Source organism: Myotis myotis, unplaced genomic scaffold (genome assembly GCF_014108235.1).
Source record: "Myotis myotis isolate mMyoMyo1 unplaced genomic scaffold, mMyoMyo1.p scaffold_m19_p_9, whole genome shotgun sequence".
NCBI classification, from domain to species: domain Eukaryota; kingdom Metazoa; phylum Chordata; class Mammalia; order Chiroptera; family Vespertilionidae; genus Myotis; species Myotis myotis.
This window is the reverse complement of record NW_023416401.1, coordinates 56,372,092-56,390,226: the sequence shown is the minus strand read 5'-3', so window position 1 is coordinate 56,390,226 and position 18,135 is coordinate 56,372,092. Positions and strand designations below refer to the sequence as shown.

Here is an 18,135-nt window from a genome sequence, read left to right as displayed (position 1 = left end):
TGTGATTTCCTTAAAACAAAAGAGCTGATGGCCTTAGATGTTCCGTGGAAACAAAAGTAGCTCTGCAGCGTGACCTTGAATTCAAATAGCCCTGCAAAATCTTGCCAAGACATGGGCCTGATGGTTGAAGTGCAGGGACCATTTCTTTACTAAGAATAGAACTCAGGCTGACGTGTGTGTGTGCGCGTGTGTGTGTGTGTGTGTGTGGCCAGATTATTATGACCACCTGACGTTTGTAGGCAAATTAGCTATAATTTCGCGCTGAAGTTGCTAGAGGGCCAGACCATTATAAATAGGGAAGCAGGTTGTTTACCACGACAGAAGTGATTTTTTTCTGAAGATATGGGTAAACAACACGATTTAACAGCCTTTGAATGTGGGATATATATAGATATATATATAGATATATATAGATATATATATAGATATATATAGATATATATATATACACACACACACACACACACACACACACATATATGTACATACACATATACACACACACACTCTGAGTGGCCAGATTATTATGACCACCTGACGTTTGTAGGCAAATTAGCCGTACACTGCATCGTGTGGGATATGGAAGCCGAAGGCCTGTTCGAACACCTTTGCTGTCTGCAGTTTCCAAGATAAAACGTCTCCAATTCACACAGGAACACAAGGATTGGACAGTCGAGCATTGGGAAAAAGTCATGTGGTCCAATGAATCACGTTCCAGTTGCATCATGCAGATGGCAGAGTGAGAATTTGGCGAAAACAGCATAAAAGCATGCACCCCACATGCATGAGTACAACCCTTCAAGCTGGTGGGGGCAGTGTTATGGTTTGGGGCATGTTTTCCTGGCATAATTTGGGCCCTTTAATTCGTGTGGAACAACGTCTGAATAGCACAACATACCTAAGTATCGTTGCTGATCAACTTTATCCTATCATGTTGATGGCATATCCCAATGGAGATGGCTTCTTCCAGCAAGACAATGCGCCATGACGTGGTGCTCATATTGTGCAGGAGTGGTTTCAAGAACATGAGGGAGACTTTATCTTGCTTAGGTGGCCCCCACAATCACCACATCTCAATCCAATTGAGCATTTGTGGGACGAAGTTAAAAGAGCCATCAGGCAGCTGGTTCCACAACCATCAAATCTCACAGAACTGGACAGTGCTATTCATCAGGCATGGTGTCAGATTCCTCGCATCACCTTTCAACATCTCATGGAGTCAATGCCAAGAAGAATCGCCGCAGTACTGAAGGCAAAAGGTGGCCCAACGAAGTACTGATGGGGTGCTCATAATAATCTGGCTCATGTTCAAAGGCTGTTAAATCGCATTGTTTACCCATATCTTCAGAAAAAAATTACTTCTACTGTCGTGGTAAACAACCTGCTTTCCTATTTATAATGGTCTGGCCCTCTAGCAACTTCAGCATGAAATTATAGCTAATTTGCCTACAAACGTCAGATGGTCATAATAATCTGGCCACTCAGTGTGTGTGTGTGTGTGTATTTTTTTTTTTTAACCATTTGGGCTGCTGGAGGTCTCTAAAGTTGGGTGGGTAGAACAGCCCTGAATTCATTTCCCAACCAGGCAGGCTGGGCCAGTGTCTAAATGTCAGGTCATCAGGATATTGGTTAGGATCCACTTCCCATAGTCCAGCATTTATATTATATCTGCACCCTTCCTCCACCTTTCCAGTCTCATTACCTTTATCCTCCCTTCCTTCCCCTCACACTTACCTCTTTCATTTCTTGGTTCATTCCTTGTATATTCCAGGTTAATGCCTTTGCTTCAAGTTTGTCCATTTACTTGGAGTATCCTTATTTCCATGGCCCTTTCTCTCTTCAAGGCTCTCCCCTTGCCTTTTCTCTTCTTCAAGGCTCAATTCAAGTACCACCTTGCCTACCAGTCTTCCCAGACCCTCTGTCTGGGAGAGTATTTCTCCATCAGTAGTGTCTGCCCTTTCCCTTTCACTGTCCCCTTCTGTAATTTTAGATGGAATAGACCTCAAGCACCTGGGGGGGCAGCATCAGTGTCTGATTGTCTCTGTCCCCAAACACTGTTATCTTATACATTGTAGGATTCTGTTTTATGAATAAATGGATGATTCAGTGTCAGTTCCTCTGCCAAAGATCCTTAGAGGCTTTATCCTGTGGCCCAGCTCAGCTTGCTAGTGCCTCGTCTTCCTTTGTGGTAAATGTCATCTTCCCCTACCCTATGGGACCAGAACTTCTACAGAGATGCAAGCAGGCTATCTCCGGGATCTGGAGCCACTTCACTTGGCACAGAAGGATGAAAACGTCACATTTAGGGATTGTTACTGTGCACCTTGTCACCTTCATCCCTCTGTTCCTCACCTCCTATCCCACTACCCACCTTGGGAGACTTGTTAATATAGTAGTATTCCATTTATCCCTGACTTCAGGAATGTATGGTCCAGGTCTATGCTTCAGAATTAAATGTGCCCAGAGAACCCAACATCCTGGCTTCTATCTGTCTAGCAACTTTACTACCAAAAACTTAAGAACTGAGAGCTCACGGCCACTCACCTGTCCAATGTAACAAATCCAGCTCTGACTTTCTAATTTTTAATCTGTATAGCCACCCTTACCCATTCCCTCCTTTTTCCTACCCAATCCCCAGCTGATTAGAGGCCTTTCACATATGTGCTATGCGTATTCCATATGCCAGTTAATTGTGTACTTTATTATAGCTGTATATTTCTTAGCCCTACTCACATAAGACAGCAAGCTTCTCTAAAGTGGACTGTCTTCTCTCATCTCTGCAGTCCTTGGTACTTTGTACATAAGAGGTACTCAGAAGTTCAAGTAAAGGAGTGGTTGCTGTATGTACCATCTCATAGCCTGTAATTAATTGTCCTGTGGTTATAAAACTCATAAAGGAGAAGGTATTTTTCAATTCCTTTACAGAACATGTGCTATGTTTTCAGTTCATTGACTGTTGAGAGGAAGGAGTCTGAGTGAACTTGGTCTTGTCCCACTTTAGGATTATAGAAAATAGCTTTATCAGCTAAGAAAATAAAGCAATCTAAATTCCTATATTTCTTTTTTTAATTTAATTTTTTTATTTGAGATAGGGAGAGGAACAGGAAGAGAGAGAAGCATCGATTTGTTTTTCCACTTATTGATAATTTATTGGTTGATTCTTCTATGTGCCTTGACCAGGGATCAAACCTGCATCCTTAGTATATAGGGACGATGCTCTAACCAACTGAGCTACCTGGCCAGGGCTAAATTCCTATGTTTCTCAGTAGGAGCTAGTTAAGATGACCCAGGCAGACTGAAACATGTTCAGTGGTGGACATGTGATCAGGGTGCAATATGGAAGGAGTTAGATGGTGATAGATGGAAGGAGTTAGATAGGTGCATAGGTGGGAGACTCTTTCGATGCTCTTTGAGTACAGCAGATCTCAAACTAATATCTGTTGAGTGTCGACTGTGCACATATCTCATATGATACAATGGACTTAATAGATGGAGCAGATAGCCCCTTTTATAAATAAGAAAACTGAGACTCAGAGATTAATCATGGTTAGTCTAATCAGCTACTAAGTGCCAGAAGCAAGATTTGACTCTAAGCCTGTCTGATTCCAAAGCTCCACATAAGGTTAACTAATTCACTAGTAGGTGATTCAGGAGTTAATCCTCTCAGTGTATCTCCATGTCTTTCTCAGCAATGGGGCACCGATAGGCTAAGTTGTAAGCAAGCCTGTTTATGCATAAATAGCCCTCCTCACAGAGAGAGGCAGTATTAACCTATTGGAACTTGGACCATACTTTTTTTTATATTCTTTATTGTTTAAAATAATACATGTGTCTCCTTTTTCCCCCATTGACCTCTCCCTGGCCACTCTCTCCCCCCAGCACATGCCCTCACCCCCCTACTGTCTGCGTCCATGGGTTATGCTTATATGCATGCATATAAGTCCTTTGGTTGCTCTCTTACCCTCCCTTCCCTTCTCCCCTGCCTTCCCTCTGAGGTTGGACAGTCTGTTCAATGCTTCTATGTCTCTGGATCTATTTTTGTTCATCAGCTTATGTTATTCATTAGATTCCACAAATGAGTGAGATTATGTGATATTTATCTTTCTCTGACTGGCTTATTTCGCTTAGCATAATGCTCTCTAGGTCCATCCATACTGTTGCAAATGGTAAGAGTTCCTACTTTTCTACAGTAGCGTAGTGTTCCATTATTTTTTAATCCACTCATTTGCTATGGGCACTTAGGCTGTTTCCAAATCTTAGCTATTGTAAATTGTACTGTGATGAACATAGAGGTGCATATATCCTTTTGATTGGTGTTTCTGATTCCTTGGGATATATTCCTAGAAGTGGGATTACTGTGTCAAATGAGAGTTCCATTTTTAATTTTTTTAGGAAACTCCCTGTTTTCCACAGTGGCTACACCAGTCTGCATTCCCACCAGCAGTGCATGAGGGTTCTTTTTTCTCCGCATCCTCACCAGCATTTGTTGTTTGTTGATTTGTTGATGATAGCCATTCTGACAGGTGTGAGATGGCACATCATTGTTGTTTTAATTTACATCTCTCAGATGATTAGTGACTTTGAGCATGTTTTCATATGTCTCTTGGCCTTCTGTGTATCTTCTTTCAAAAAGTGTCTATTTAGGTCATTTGCCCATTTTTTGACTGGATTGTTTATCTTCCTTTAGTTAAGTTGTATGAGTTCCCTATAAATTTTGGAGATTAAACCCTTGCTGGAAATAACATTGGCAAATATGTTCTCCCATGCAGTGGGCTTTCTTGTTTTGTTGATGGTTCCTTTTGCTGTGCAGAAGCTTTCTATTTTGATGTAGTCCCATTTGTTTATTTTCTCCTTAGTTTCCATTATCCTAGGAGCTGTATCGGTAAAGATATTGCTACAACATATTTTGCTGCCTATGGATTCTTCTAAGATTTGTATGGTTTCCTGTCTTACGTTTAAGTCCTTTATCCATTTTGAGTTTATTTTTGTGTATGGTATAAGTTAGTAGTCTAGTTTCATTTTTCTGCAGGTAGCTGTCCAATTTTCCCAACACCATTTATTGAAGAGACTGTCTTGACTCCATTGTATGCTCTTGCCTCCTTTCTCAAATATTAACTGAGCATGATGGCTTGGATCAATTTCTGGGTTCTCTGTTCTGTTCCATTGGTCTATATGTCTGTTTTTGTGCCAGTACCAGGCAGTTTTGAGAACAGCTGCTTTGTAATATAGCTTAATATTTGGTAATATGTATCCCTCCAACTTTGTTCCTCTTTCTCAGGATTGCTGCAGCTATTCAGGGTCTTATTTATTCCATATGAATTTTTGGAAAATATGTTCTAAGTCTGTGAAATATGCCGTTGGTATTTTAATGGGGATTGCATTGAATCTATAGATTGCTTTGGGTAGTATGGACATTTTAATGATGTTGATTCTATCAATTCATGAACATGGTATATTCTTCTATTTTTTTTTATGTCTTCCTCTATCTCTTTTTTCAATATCCTATAGTTTTCTGAGCACAGGTCCTTTACCTCCTTAGGTAAGTTTATTCCTAGGTATCTTAGGTTTTTCTTGTTGTTGTTGCAATGGTCAATGGAATTGTTTTTTGTTTCTCTGTGAGTTCATTATCCTATATAATAAAAGGCTAATATGCAAATTGTACCTTTGACCAAAGGGCGGGGCCGGCCAGCCAACCGCCAATGGCCTCTCCCCCCCGCATGGCCCCACCCATTGCCCTCCCCCGATCAGGGGTGGGGCCAGCCAGCCAACTCCCCTTGACTCCTCCCCCCACCCCCGATTGGCCCCCCCACCCCCCACCCATGCACAAATTCGTGCACCAGGCCTCTAATTGGTATATAAAAAAGCCATAGATTTCTGGGTGTTGATTTTGTATCCTGCTACATTGCCAAATTCATTTAGTAAGTCTAGTAGTTTCTTGAGAGAGTCTTTAGGGTTTTCTATGTACAATATCATGTCACCTGCAAATAATGACAGTTTTACTTCTTTTCCAATTTGGATGCCTTTTATTTCTTCTTGTCTGAGTGCTATGGCTAGCACTTCCAGTACTATGTTGAACAAGAGTGGTGAAAGTGGGCATCCCTGTCTTGTTCCTGTTTTTAGGGGAAATGGTTTTAGTTTTTGCCCATTGAGTATGATGTTGGCTGTAGGTTTGTCATATAAGGCATTTATTATGTTGAGGTATCATCCCTGAATTCCCACTTTGCTGAGAGTTTTATCAGGAAAGGGTGTTGGATTTTATCAAATGCTTTTCTGCATCAATTGATATGATTATGTGATTTTTGTCTCTCAGTTTGTTTATGTCAGGGTTCCTCAAACTACGGCCCGCAGGCCACATGCAAATACAAATATTGTATTTGTTCCTGTTTTGTTTTTTTACTTCAAAATAAGATATGTGCAGTGTGCATACGAATTTGTTCATAGTTTTTTTAAAAACTATAGTCCAGCCCTCCAACAGTCTGAGGGACAGTGAACTGGCCCCCTGTTTAAAAAGTTTGAGGACCCCTGGTTTATGCGATATATCCATTTACTGATTTGCAGATATTATACCAGCCTTGCATCCCTGGTATAAATCCCACTTGGTCATGGTGTATGATCTTTCTAATGTAATGCTGAATCCGATTTGCTAGAATTTTGTTGAGGATTTTAGCATCTATATTCATCAGGTATATTGGCCTGTAATTCTCTTTCTTTGTGGTATCTTTATCTGGTTTTGGGATTAAGGTAATGCTGGCTTCATAGAAAGACCTTGGAAGTGTTCCTTCCTCTTGAATTTTTTGGAATAGTCTGAGGATAGGTTTTAATTCTTCTTTGAATGTTTGGTAAAACTCCCCTGTGAAGCCATCCAGACCAGGGATTTTGTTTTCTGGAAGTTTTTTGATTACTACTTCAACTTCATCGGTAGTGATTGGTCTATTCAGTTTTTTTTTTTTTTTAATTATTATTCCTGATTGAGTTTTGGAAGCTTGTATTTTTCTAAGACTATGTCCATTTCATCTAGGTTGTCTGGTTTGTTGAAATAGAGTTTTTCATAGTATTTTTTTTACAATCCTTTGTATCTGTGGGTTCAGTTGTAACTTCACCTCTTTCATTTCTGATTTTGTTTATTTGGGTCCTCGCTCTTTGTTTCATGGTGAGCCTGGCTATAGGTTCATCAATCTTGTTTATCCTTTCAAAGAACCAGCTCTTGGTTTTATTGATCTTTTGTATCATTTTTTTGGTCTCTGTTGTTTGTTTCCGCTCTGATCTTTGTTATTTCCTTCCTTCTGCTTCCTCTGGGCTTTTCCTGATGCTCTCTTTCTAATTCTTTAAGTTGTAGGGTTAGATAATTTATTACCATTTTTTCTTGTGGGTTTTTTTGTTTTGTTTTGTTTTTGTGTAGGCCTGTAGAGCTATGAACTTCCCTCTCAGGACTGCTTTCACTGTGTCCCATAGATTTTGGATTGTTGTGTTTTCATTGTCATTTGTTTCCAGGATGCTTTTTAATTCTTCTTTGATTTATCTGGTAATCCAATCATTGTTTAATAGCATGGTATTTAGCCTCAAGTGCTTAATATTTTTTTCATTGTTTTTATTGTACTTGATTTCTAATATGCTATTGTGATCTGAGAAGATGCTTGATATGGTTTTTATCTTATTGAATTTGAGGAGTCTTTGCCTGTGTCCCAATATGTGGTCTATCTTTGGAAATGTCCCATGTGCACTTGAAAAGAATGTATATTCTTTAGCTCTGGGGTGAAATGTTCTGAAGATGTCAATTAATTCCATCTGATCTAGTGAGTCATTTAGGATTGCTGTTTCTTTTTGCTGATTTTTTGTTTAGAGCATTAATCCAGTGGTGTCAATGGGGTATTAAAGTCCCCTACTATGATTGTGTTGCTGTCAATCTCTCCCTTGATATCTTCCAGAAGTCTTTTTATGTATTTGGGTGCTCCTGTATTGGGTGCATATATGGACCAGAGTTATATCCTCTTGTTGAATTGCTCCCTGTAGTATTAGGAAGTGGCCTTCCTTATTGTTTGTTATGGCCTTCATTTTGAGGTCTATTTTGTCAGTGTCGCTATCTCAGCTTTTTTTTTTTATTTCCATTTGCCTGAAAAATTTTTTCCCATCCCACCACCATCAGTCTGTGTGAATCCTTCGTTATGAGGTGGGTCTCTTGTAGACAGCAGATGTATGGGTTGGACCATACTTTTTTAAAGAATGGGATGGGAAATTCTAATCCATTCTATTCTTGACAAAAAAAGATACACACAGAAACTGATGGGAGTGACTGCCAGTCCAGTTGTCTCCTCTGGAAAGACCTCCGATCTGGGTATACAGGTCATGGGTTCTTAACCAAGGAGCCTCCTTCATGGAAATGTTACATTTATATATATATATATATACACACACACACACACACACACACACACACACACACACATACATACATATATATATGTGTGTTTATATATATATATATATATATATATATATATATATATATATGAAGAGATAGCATGCATAAGGGTCCATTAGATTCTCAAAAGTGTTTGTCAGTAGATCTAGATTCCAGTGGCCCAAAAAATTACTTTGGACACAAAGAAAATAACATCCCTTATCAGAGCTATTGTTTCTATACTCAGAACTCCAGAGAAGTTGAATTCTAAGATTTCCAGTTCTCCCTGCTCTGAAATTACAGAACTCTTAACTGACCCTAGAGAATCAACCTTTTAGTGTATAACCAGGGGTCTAACCCATTGCTAATTACCCTTAAGAGGCCCTGAAGAGATTTGAGTTGGGGGAAGAGTGGACCAGAGCCTCCCCCCCACCGCCCCAAACCTCCTTAGGCAGTTTCACTAATTAGTGTCTGAGGCAGCCAGTTGTTTGACTACTGAGCAGGACACCCAGCAGGCAAGGGCTCACACTGGCACAATTTCAGGACTTCCTCTCTGGTACTCTACCAAGGCCTCTACCTCCCTACGCAGTGACTTGAAAATGTAGATTTTCTTGGCCTTCCCTCTCTAAAGTAAAGGGGGTGTGGAGTGGTGGTGGTGGTGGTGGTGGTGTGTGTTCGTGTTCTGCTCTTTCTGCGCCCTGCTGGAGAGGTTGTTCTCCGCAGTGGAGCCACTACATTTACCTGGTCTGTGTTGACTACTCCATAGCTATCCTTCACCTCCATTTTATCCCGTCGAAATGACAGAGTTGCTGAGCAGTGTTGGCCAGCAGATAAACCTGTTATCTCTCCTGCTCTCTCTGCCAGCAGCTCTCCCATCTTTTTGGTGCTTGAAAAATTGACACCACCTTGGGCTGAAATCTGTTCCTAGGGAAGCTACATTTATTAGTGGCTAATGAAACTGTGTGTGTGTGTGTGTGTGTGTGTGTGTGTGTGTGTAAAACTTGGGGTGGCTGAAGTGTTTTCCTATCTGGCAGGCACTGGTGATGGATGGCCAGCCCTAATACCCAGAGAGACAGATGGAAGGAACATAGGCAGCTTCAGGTCTCCTGAAATTGACAAGCTGTACTTTACTTAAAATCCCAAACAAATAGGTAAATGACCTTTGCTCTTAGAATACCACTGCAATTGATTAAGGTATCTCTGCTCCAGGCTGGGATAAGCTATGGAAATACATGCTGATATGATCTAGTGCCCCCCTAAAACAGATTCTTCTGTATTTTACATTTTCCTTTTCTGAATTACAGCTCCAATCCCCTCTCTGTGCCCCACCCCCTGACTTGTTGAGGTATATAAAGAACATTCTCTTTCCAGCTCTTTCTCATCCTTCTTAATCAGCAAGATTAAAAGAGAAAATGATTGAGAAGTTCAGTATTTGTGGAACTGCCTAAAACCCAAAGTCTCTTCTTTATTTGGCCTCTGGTAGAAATTGCTTCTGGAAAAAGTAATTCAGTAAAAGAGAGAGGGGGGTTGTATATTGACATCCTATTCCATGTGGCCTTTTGCTTCATTTTCCTCTCATTAAACTGTTTAATATTTTTTAAATTTACGTAGTGCCTATCTTTTGGACACAGTGAGCCCCGCATGACGCAGGTTTTCAGACTTCACATGGCTTAGTTTCTGGTCTCTTTTACCTTCCTTTGAAAGCTTTGATGATTACCTTTTTTATGTATGAAGCATGTAATATAGTATGAAAAGCACAGTTCACAGTCATACAACTTGGGTTCAAGTCTAAGCTCATACCACTTACTCAAGGACATGACCTTACATAACTTAAAAACTTCTCTGAGCTTTGGATTCTACATTTATAAAATAGAGATGAGAATAGTACCTTTCTCGTAGCTTAGTAGTGAGGATTGGGAAACAATGAGAAAATTGTATACAGATTCAAATAAGCCTACTGTCATAGATACACAATAAAAATAGTGACAGTTATTACTGTGCCCTACTTACTTTCAAATAAGAATTTGAAGCAGCTTACAGCAAAACAATATGGTGGTACTAAATCTTAGCTTTGAATAAGAATTTGTCAAAAGACAAATGTCTAACTGGAGAAAATATTTGCAATATATACAACAAAATGGTAATATTCTTAATTTATAAGGGCCTCATAGAAATATAAATTGGCAAAGAATAAGGCCAAGCAATTCACACAGAAAGCAATACAAATGGTCAGTAAACATCAGAAAATGTGCTTGCCGAAACCGGTTTGGCTCAGTGGATAGAGCGTCAGCCTGCGGACTGAAAGGTCCCAGGTTCGGTTCCGGTCAAGGGCATGTACCTGGGTTGCGGGCATATCCCCAGTAGGAGATGTGCAGGAGGCGGCTGATCGATGTTTCTCTCTCATCGATGTTTCTAACTCTCTATCTCTCTCCCTTCCTCTCTGTAAAAAATCAATAAAAAAAAAATATAAAAAAAAAGAAAATGTGCTTAACCTTATTCATGACAAGAACAAAAACATGCTAATCAAAAGAAGATCCTGTTTTTCACCCATCAGGTTGTCATAATTTCTAAGTTCAATCTGAGTGAGGATATGGGAAAACAAATATCTACACTAATAAAAGACAAAGATGCTAATTGACCATACCTTCACTACGCCCATCAGCCAATCAGAAGAGTATGCAAATTAACCCAACAAAGATGGCCGTTAAATTTGCATACTGCAGGCAGGGCGGGACAGCGCAATCCGCCACCCGCCCCGCCGCCATCTGGGCCTGCCATCTGCGACCCGGGGAGGCGGGGCAGGCACCGCGGGATCGGGCCTGCCATCTGCCACCCGGGGAGTGGGCCTAAGCAGCAGGTGGTTATCTCCCAAGGGGTCCTAGACTGTGAGAGGGCACAGGTCGGGCTGAGGGACACCCCCGCCCTGCCAGTGCACAAATTTTTGTGCACCGGGCCTCTGGTGTATATATATGTATATATATATATATGTGTGTGTGTGTGTATATATATATATATATATATATATATATATATATATGTATATGTATGTGTGTGTGTATATATGTATATGTATATGTGTATGTGTGTGTGTGTGTATATATATATATATATACCAACTGCCCTCCCCTGCCAGCCTGGTCCCCCCCAGCTCCTCTCCCCTGCTGGCCATCTTGTGGCTGCCATCTTATGACCACATGGGGGCATCCATCTTGTGTGAGAGTGTGATGGTCAATTTGCATATTACTGCTTTATTATATAAAGCAGTATATATATATTTCCATATTTCCATTCTGTGTGTGGAGTGGAAGCATCATTGGTACAGCCTTTTGGGAAGACAGAGAGAGTGGAAGTATTTGTGTCTTTTAACATTCTATATATCAGTACCTTTTAACTCACCAATTCCACTGCTAGGGATTTACCCTAAGAATATACATGCAAAAGTTGCCAAAATTGTGTACTTGAATAGTTATTGCAGCATTGTTTCTAATAGCAAAAACAATACAACCAAAAACTGGAAACCACCTAAAATGCCCAAGATTGAGCCACAAGTTAAATTACGACAAGATTCGGTGGAATTATAGATAGCTTTAAAAAAAAAAAAAAAAAAAGTGTGTCCTGATATGGAAAGGTATAGTACAGAATATATGGAAAATATATATATTATAATTTCTTCTCCGAAAATGTACACAGTATACTTCCGTAGGTTATTTTTCTTGGGACAGAGGAATAGGATAGTGAGAGGAGTATGGGAAAAGAAATATATTTAGTAGATGCTCAATAAGTATTTGTTGAGTCTATTTTATACCTTTTTGTATAGTTTGGTTTTACCATTGCTTTTATTTTAAAATGTATTGGTAGAGAATAGAGGGCATCAATAAGAAATTGCTTCCTGTGGTTGAGTTTTCTAATAGCCAAGGCAAAAAGGAAACCCTGATAAGAAGCACAAAAATTCATCAGGAAGAATACATTTTCCTGATCCTGATCTCTAAAAGGAATACTAGTATAGTTGCCAGGATTGGTCTAAACTCAGAATCTTGTCTCTCTACAGCTTAAAATTTGTCAGTGGATTCTTGTCACTTTTCTTCATGGTTTGGCCTTTGCCCATCTTACTGCCCTTCCCTCCCCTTCCCCCTCAACCCCTTGAATGTGGCACTCCATCCACACTGGCCTTTGCATATATTGTTCCTTCTGCCTGGAATACTCTCTCCTCTTTGCCTAGCTGTTGGCCATGGCTGGGCTTTGCTTGTTTGGCACCTCCAATGGGAATCCATCTAGGTCAGGTATCCCTATTCTGTGATCCTCAAGTCTCCTCTGCCCACCTCACGGAAGGAGCTTGTCGCACTGCACTGTAATTACCAGGTATTATTCTGTTTGCCCACTAAGTAAAGAGTACCTAAAGGTTAGGGATACTGTGTTGTTTGTCTTGGGGCCCTGAGCACTGAGTGCCTGCCTGGCACAGAAAAAAGTGGTCAGTAATGATTGACTGAGTGATCTGAAGTTCTAGTTCTACCTCTTTCACCAGTTAGCTGTGCAGACAAGTCACTTCTCTGAGGGCCTTACCTATACAATGAGAGACTTGGCCCACATAATCTATGAGAACTTTTTTCCTCAATGTTTGTCAGCTTGTCCTGTATATTCATGGAAATTGTTACCAGTTGTCAGGATAATTTCAGTTTCAGAACTGAGCTTGTTAGAATTCACTGCATTTATTATGGCCTGTCCTGCATCTGTTCACCAGCTCAAGAGATCACAGCCATATTCTAACTTGGCTTGGCCCCAAATTGCAGAACTGTTGTATCCCCCGCTCCTTCTTCCTCTAGTCTTCTCTCCTTGGCATACAGAGGTCAGAGGACTTTCCCTGACATGTACCTCAAAGGCCTCCCTTTCTTGTCTTACTTTCTCACCCTGTGCTTAGCTGTCTTGGTTCACTGATCTTACCCTGGGTTCATGATGTTGTTTACCTTCCTGTGAAAACAGTGCCTGTTCTGTCCACTCCGCCTTCTACCCTCACCCCACCCTTCTTCCTGTTCCCTGCTCCCTTCCTTTTGTTCAAGATGGAGATTATACCACCTCAATCCTAGCTTTACGTAAAAGTTGAAAGATATTGGGTCTTATGAAGATTTATACTTTAAAAAATTGAATCTACTGATTAGAGCTATCCAATAAAAGCCTGATATGCAAATTGCCCCCTCAGGCGGTCGTTCCACCTCTGGCTATGACCACCAAGGGGTTACGTGGAACATGGCGGGCATTGGTGAAGCACTGCGACTTCTCACCGGCTACCTGGGGGCAGGGGTGACAGGATGGAGGTGCAGTGAGAATGCAGGGTGTCTGCCAGCTTGCACTCACTCCCCCTGCTACCCCACAATCAGGTACCTTCTAGGAGCCCGCCCCGCACCCACGCAGCATCTTCCGGGTGAGCCGGGCCGCAGCCGCTGAGACTACAGGAGAGAGAGTGCTGCCCGCCCAACTTCTGTGCGGCACTGCTGGGAGGCCCAGAGGCCCATGCTGTGCCCCGGCCTGCGGCGTCCGGCTGTGCTCACTGCATCTCCGCTTATGGACTTGGGCGCCGTGATTCAGGCAGAGGGGGGGCCAAGTGCTGCCCAGGGCCCAGAGGTCAGCTGGGACCTGCCCTTCCATACCAGACGCTTGTGCTTTGATTGCTGGCCAGGCCTAGGCACCGCACCCATGCACGAATTTCTTGCACCAGGCCTCTAGTTTTATTGAAAATGGTAGCTCCACTAATCTCAAATGCAAAAAATATACAAAAGGGTGAAAATTATTTTAAGGCATTTGACAGATATCCAGAATTCAGGAATGGTTGGTTGGTTTGTTCTGTTCCTCGCGCCACCACCACCACCAAAAACTTGTATCGAGAGCCTACTTTCTTCCCATTCACGCAGCAAGTATTTTTCAAAGTACCTACTACGTGCCAGGCATTGTTTTAGGACCTCGGATATAGCAATGACTGAAGCAGACTAAAATCCCTGCCTTTGTGGAGCTTATATTCTAATTGAAGGGAGGCAGTGAACAAAATAAATAAGTAAACATAGTATTTTAGAAGATAATGCATGCTAAAGAAAAAGAGAGGGGATAAGACTTGGGAATAATGTTGGGCATTGCATTTTTAAATAGGGTAGTCAAAGGAAAGCCTCATTGCGGAGATGACAGTTGAGTAAAAGCAGACTTGAAGATTAGGCCATGCAGGTAATCTGGTGAGGAGCATTTCAGGCAGAGGAAATAGTAAGTGCAGAGGCTCAGGGAGCATGCCTGGCGTTAGAAACAGCATTTAGGCTGAGCGAGTAGAGGAGCCATTGGAGGGTATTTAAGCAGAAGAATGATGGGATTCAACTTTAGGTTAAAAAAGGATCATTCTGACTCCTCTATGGAGATTAGGCCAAAGGGGGCAAGAGTGGAAACAGAGAGAGACCCACAAGTAGGCTGTTGAATATTCCAAGCAAGAGATGATGGTGGTGTGGACCAGAGTAGTGACTGTGGGGCCTTAGTAAGAAGAGATGGGATTCTGGATATAATTTGAAGGTAAAGCTGACAAAGTTTCCTGTGGTTCATGTGACAAAAGAGAATTAAGAATATCTTTACTATTTCTGGCTTGAGAAATTGGAGAACCTGGCTGCCATTAACTAGATGGAAAAGACCATGGGAAACAGGTTTAAGGAGGAAGATCGAAAGCTTGGTTTGGGACATGTTAAGTTTAAAGGATCTTGGACAACCACATAGAAAGAGCAGGCAGACAATTGAATGTATGAGTCTGCATCCAGAGAATAGGACTGAATTATAGAAACAAATTTGGGAGTTGTCAGCATGTAAATGGTTTTTAAAGCCATGGGACTAAATGAGATCCCCATGGAAGTGAATGTGGGTAGAAAATAGTCTAAGGACTAAATAACTCCAGCATTAAGACAACAGGGAAATGAAGAGGTGGGGAATGCTTCTGATACAAGTGAGGAAATAAAACAAATACAATAATAGTTAGATAACAAGTGAGGAAATAAAACAAATACAATAATAGTTAGATGCTACAATAAGAATGCTTACTTGTGACTTTAGTTAATAGTCAAGTGATTTTTGAAAACTCAAGGTAACTTTGGCATTTGAAGATGCCCTTCAGTCACTTATCAAATAGAATATTTATTGTTCCACACCATGTGCATTTTAGTTCAAAATAAACTTGGCCATTTTTCCATGAATAGACTTTTGCCACTTCCTTTTCAAGGTCATTATTCTTGATTTTTAAAAAATTCTTTTTAAAGAAAAGAATCTCTTTACAGCTGAAGCCTTAGTATACCCTTCAATTACCCTCTTCTTCCCAGGGGTAGAAGAATAGTACCTCATAATAATGCCCATGGGTTTTGTGAACTCAAAAAGCATCATTACCGTTTTAAAGTACTTGCTGTCCAGCTGCTTTAAACCTAAAGTGGGGGTTTTAGCTGTACCAGAATGTAAGTGGTTGCACTGGGGTCCTATCATATTTCTTATTTAATTCTGGGATGTTTACTTGGGAAAGTGATAAGGTAATTTGAGAATATGATGAACATGTCTTATTTATTCATTATATGCTCATCTCATGGCCAGTATTCATATTCTTTCTACAGATTATTTCTGTAAAGGGGGGATTAGTTTGAAGTTCTTTTGTGGACAATAAAAATCAATTAATTCCAGGCAGAATAGAGATTCTTAGTTTTGATTCATTTGCTCAAGTTGGCCTTGAAGGTATCATCCCTCTGAATATATTTCTTGTGCAGTACGAGAAGACCAGTTCAGTTCAGTTTCCAGTGACACAGTTTAGGCTCTTGTCTTATCAATCAATAGCAGCAGTCAGGGAAGACCTCCTTATTCCCTTCAATAGAACCAGACCAAGCTTGAAGAGGTAATAATTACTGCCCGGATCACAGCATGTTTTCTTTCCTCCTTCCCAACCCAGAGCATGTCTGTTCGATCCTGGCTTCCCTCCTGCGGAACCTGAGAGGGCAACAGCGAACCCGGCTGCTGAATAAATTCACTGAAAATGACAGTGAGAAGGTGGGTGCTTGATGGACTGTAAGAATGGGACCAGACCGCTTGTGATAGAAGGGCTCTTACCTGATGCAGTCTGAAGGGTGCTGGGTTGATTGTTCCTGCCCTAAAATATCTTCTCCAGCGTCTGGGCCCCATTGTTTTGGATGAGAAAGGTTTGTCTGGTTATTCTGTCTTTCATCTCCAAGTGCATTCCCCTGGGAGTAGTAACATCATAGGGTAGTATCAATTAGCACTTTAAAGGGGTTTTTAGACCCCACGAGAGTAGATTACAATAAGATTGGGGGTGGGGAGGGTGATGAGAGACATCACAGCAGAGTGACTGAAAGCATGCACTTTGGATTCAGATGTATGGATTTGAGCCTGGTTTTGCCACTTTTGAGACATGTGCTACTCTGAGCCTCATTTTCCTTGGCTTTAAAATGAAGTCATTGATACCCATCTTGAAGAGTCAGTGAGATAAAGATCAAATGAAGCCTTACTAGGTGGTGGTAATGAAAATGAAGATGATGCTAAAAGAAATGGTAGAGCCTATTCTAGATGGGCTATGGAATATGGGACTGACCATGTAAATGAGATTAGATAAATATTCTGTAGTTATCTAGCATGCCAAACCATACGTGTTTTAAGAGAATAAGAACTATCATTTAGTGGGTGACTACTAGGATTGGGTAATACAGTATTATTCACATTTACAGGTAAGGAAATTGACAGAGACATTATGTGACTTGCCCAAGATCACCCAGTTAAAAAGCAGAACTGAGATTTGAACCCAGGCTGCCTAAGTCCAGAAAGCCTGTGTATTTTATCATACTAGACATAAGTAGGTAATTCCAGATGAGTAAAAGTTAAGGACCAAAGCCTCCCCTTTTTTTCTTTTTCTTTTTTAATGTTGTTGGGGGTTTTTTTTTAATGAATTTCAGAGAAAGGAAGGGGAAGGGAGAGAAAGATAGAAACATCAGTGATGAGAATCATTGATTAACTGCCTCATACACATCCTCTACTAGGGATCGAACCTTCAACCCAGACATGTGCCCTGATGGGGAATTGAAACGTGATCTCCTGGTTCATGGGTCAATGCTCAACCTCTGAGCCACACCAGCCGGGCAAAGGCCCTTTTTAACTTACAATAACTTTCTTTCCTATGTCCAAGGTAAGGCTACATTTTCCCCCGACTTTGGAGAGATTTTAAGATTGTCTCTTTGAGTCGACCTCTAACCATTTTTTCTTCTCTCACTAGCAGTGTAGCATGGTGAAAAGGCCATCAGGTTAGGGCGCAGAACATCTTAGCAATCATGTCACCTTGCTGACATTTAATGTCTGTGCTTCAGTTTCCTCACCTTTGAAATTAGGGTTGTAATCTATCTTCTCTGCCTACCTTGTCAGGTTTTTGGAAGGCCTAAGGAAATAATAGACATGAAAATATATGTAAGATCTTAGATCCATCGTTGTTTCCAGAGAGGGTTTGGGTGCAGTCTTCCTGGACTCTCTGATGCCATGTTGAAGCAACTTCAGCTATTAACCATTAACAGCTCCTGGGTAAACACCAGGGTTGCCAACATAGTAAAGAGATGGGTTAGAAGTCTAGGCTGGCTTCATGGTATTCCTTCAGTCTTTCAGAAGTCTTAGAGGAAAAGGAAACTTTTTCAGACCTACTGAGTGTTCCTCAGGCCATGTTTGAAGCATGACTTTTGTTAAGTTTA

General features: G+C 41.0%; 1 protein-coding gene across 2 annotated transcripts in view; it reads left to right on the top strand.

Annotated features, from left to right (window-relative positions):
- Positions 1–18,135, top strand: part of CTNNBL1 (catenin beta like 1) — a 172,932-nt gene that overhangs the window by 129,253 nt on the left and 25,544 nt on the right. For both annotated transcript variants that reach the window (XM_036321863.1, XM_036321864.1), the window contains exon 12: positions 16,341–16,438. In XM_036321863.1, the coding sequence (XP_036177756.1) occupies positions 16,341–16,438 (98 nt within the window). The remainder of the gene's footprint in view (positions 1–16,340; positions 16,439–18,135) is intronic.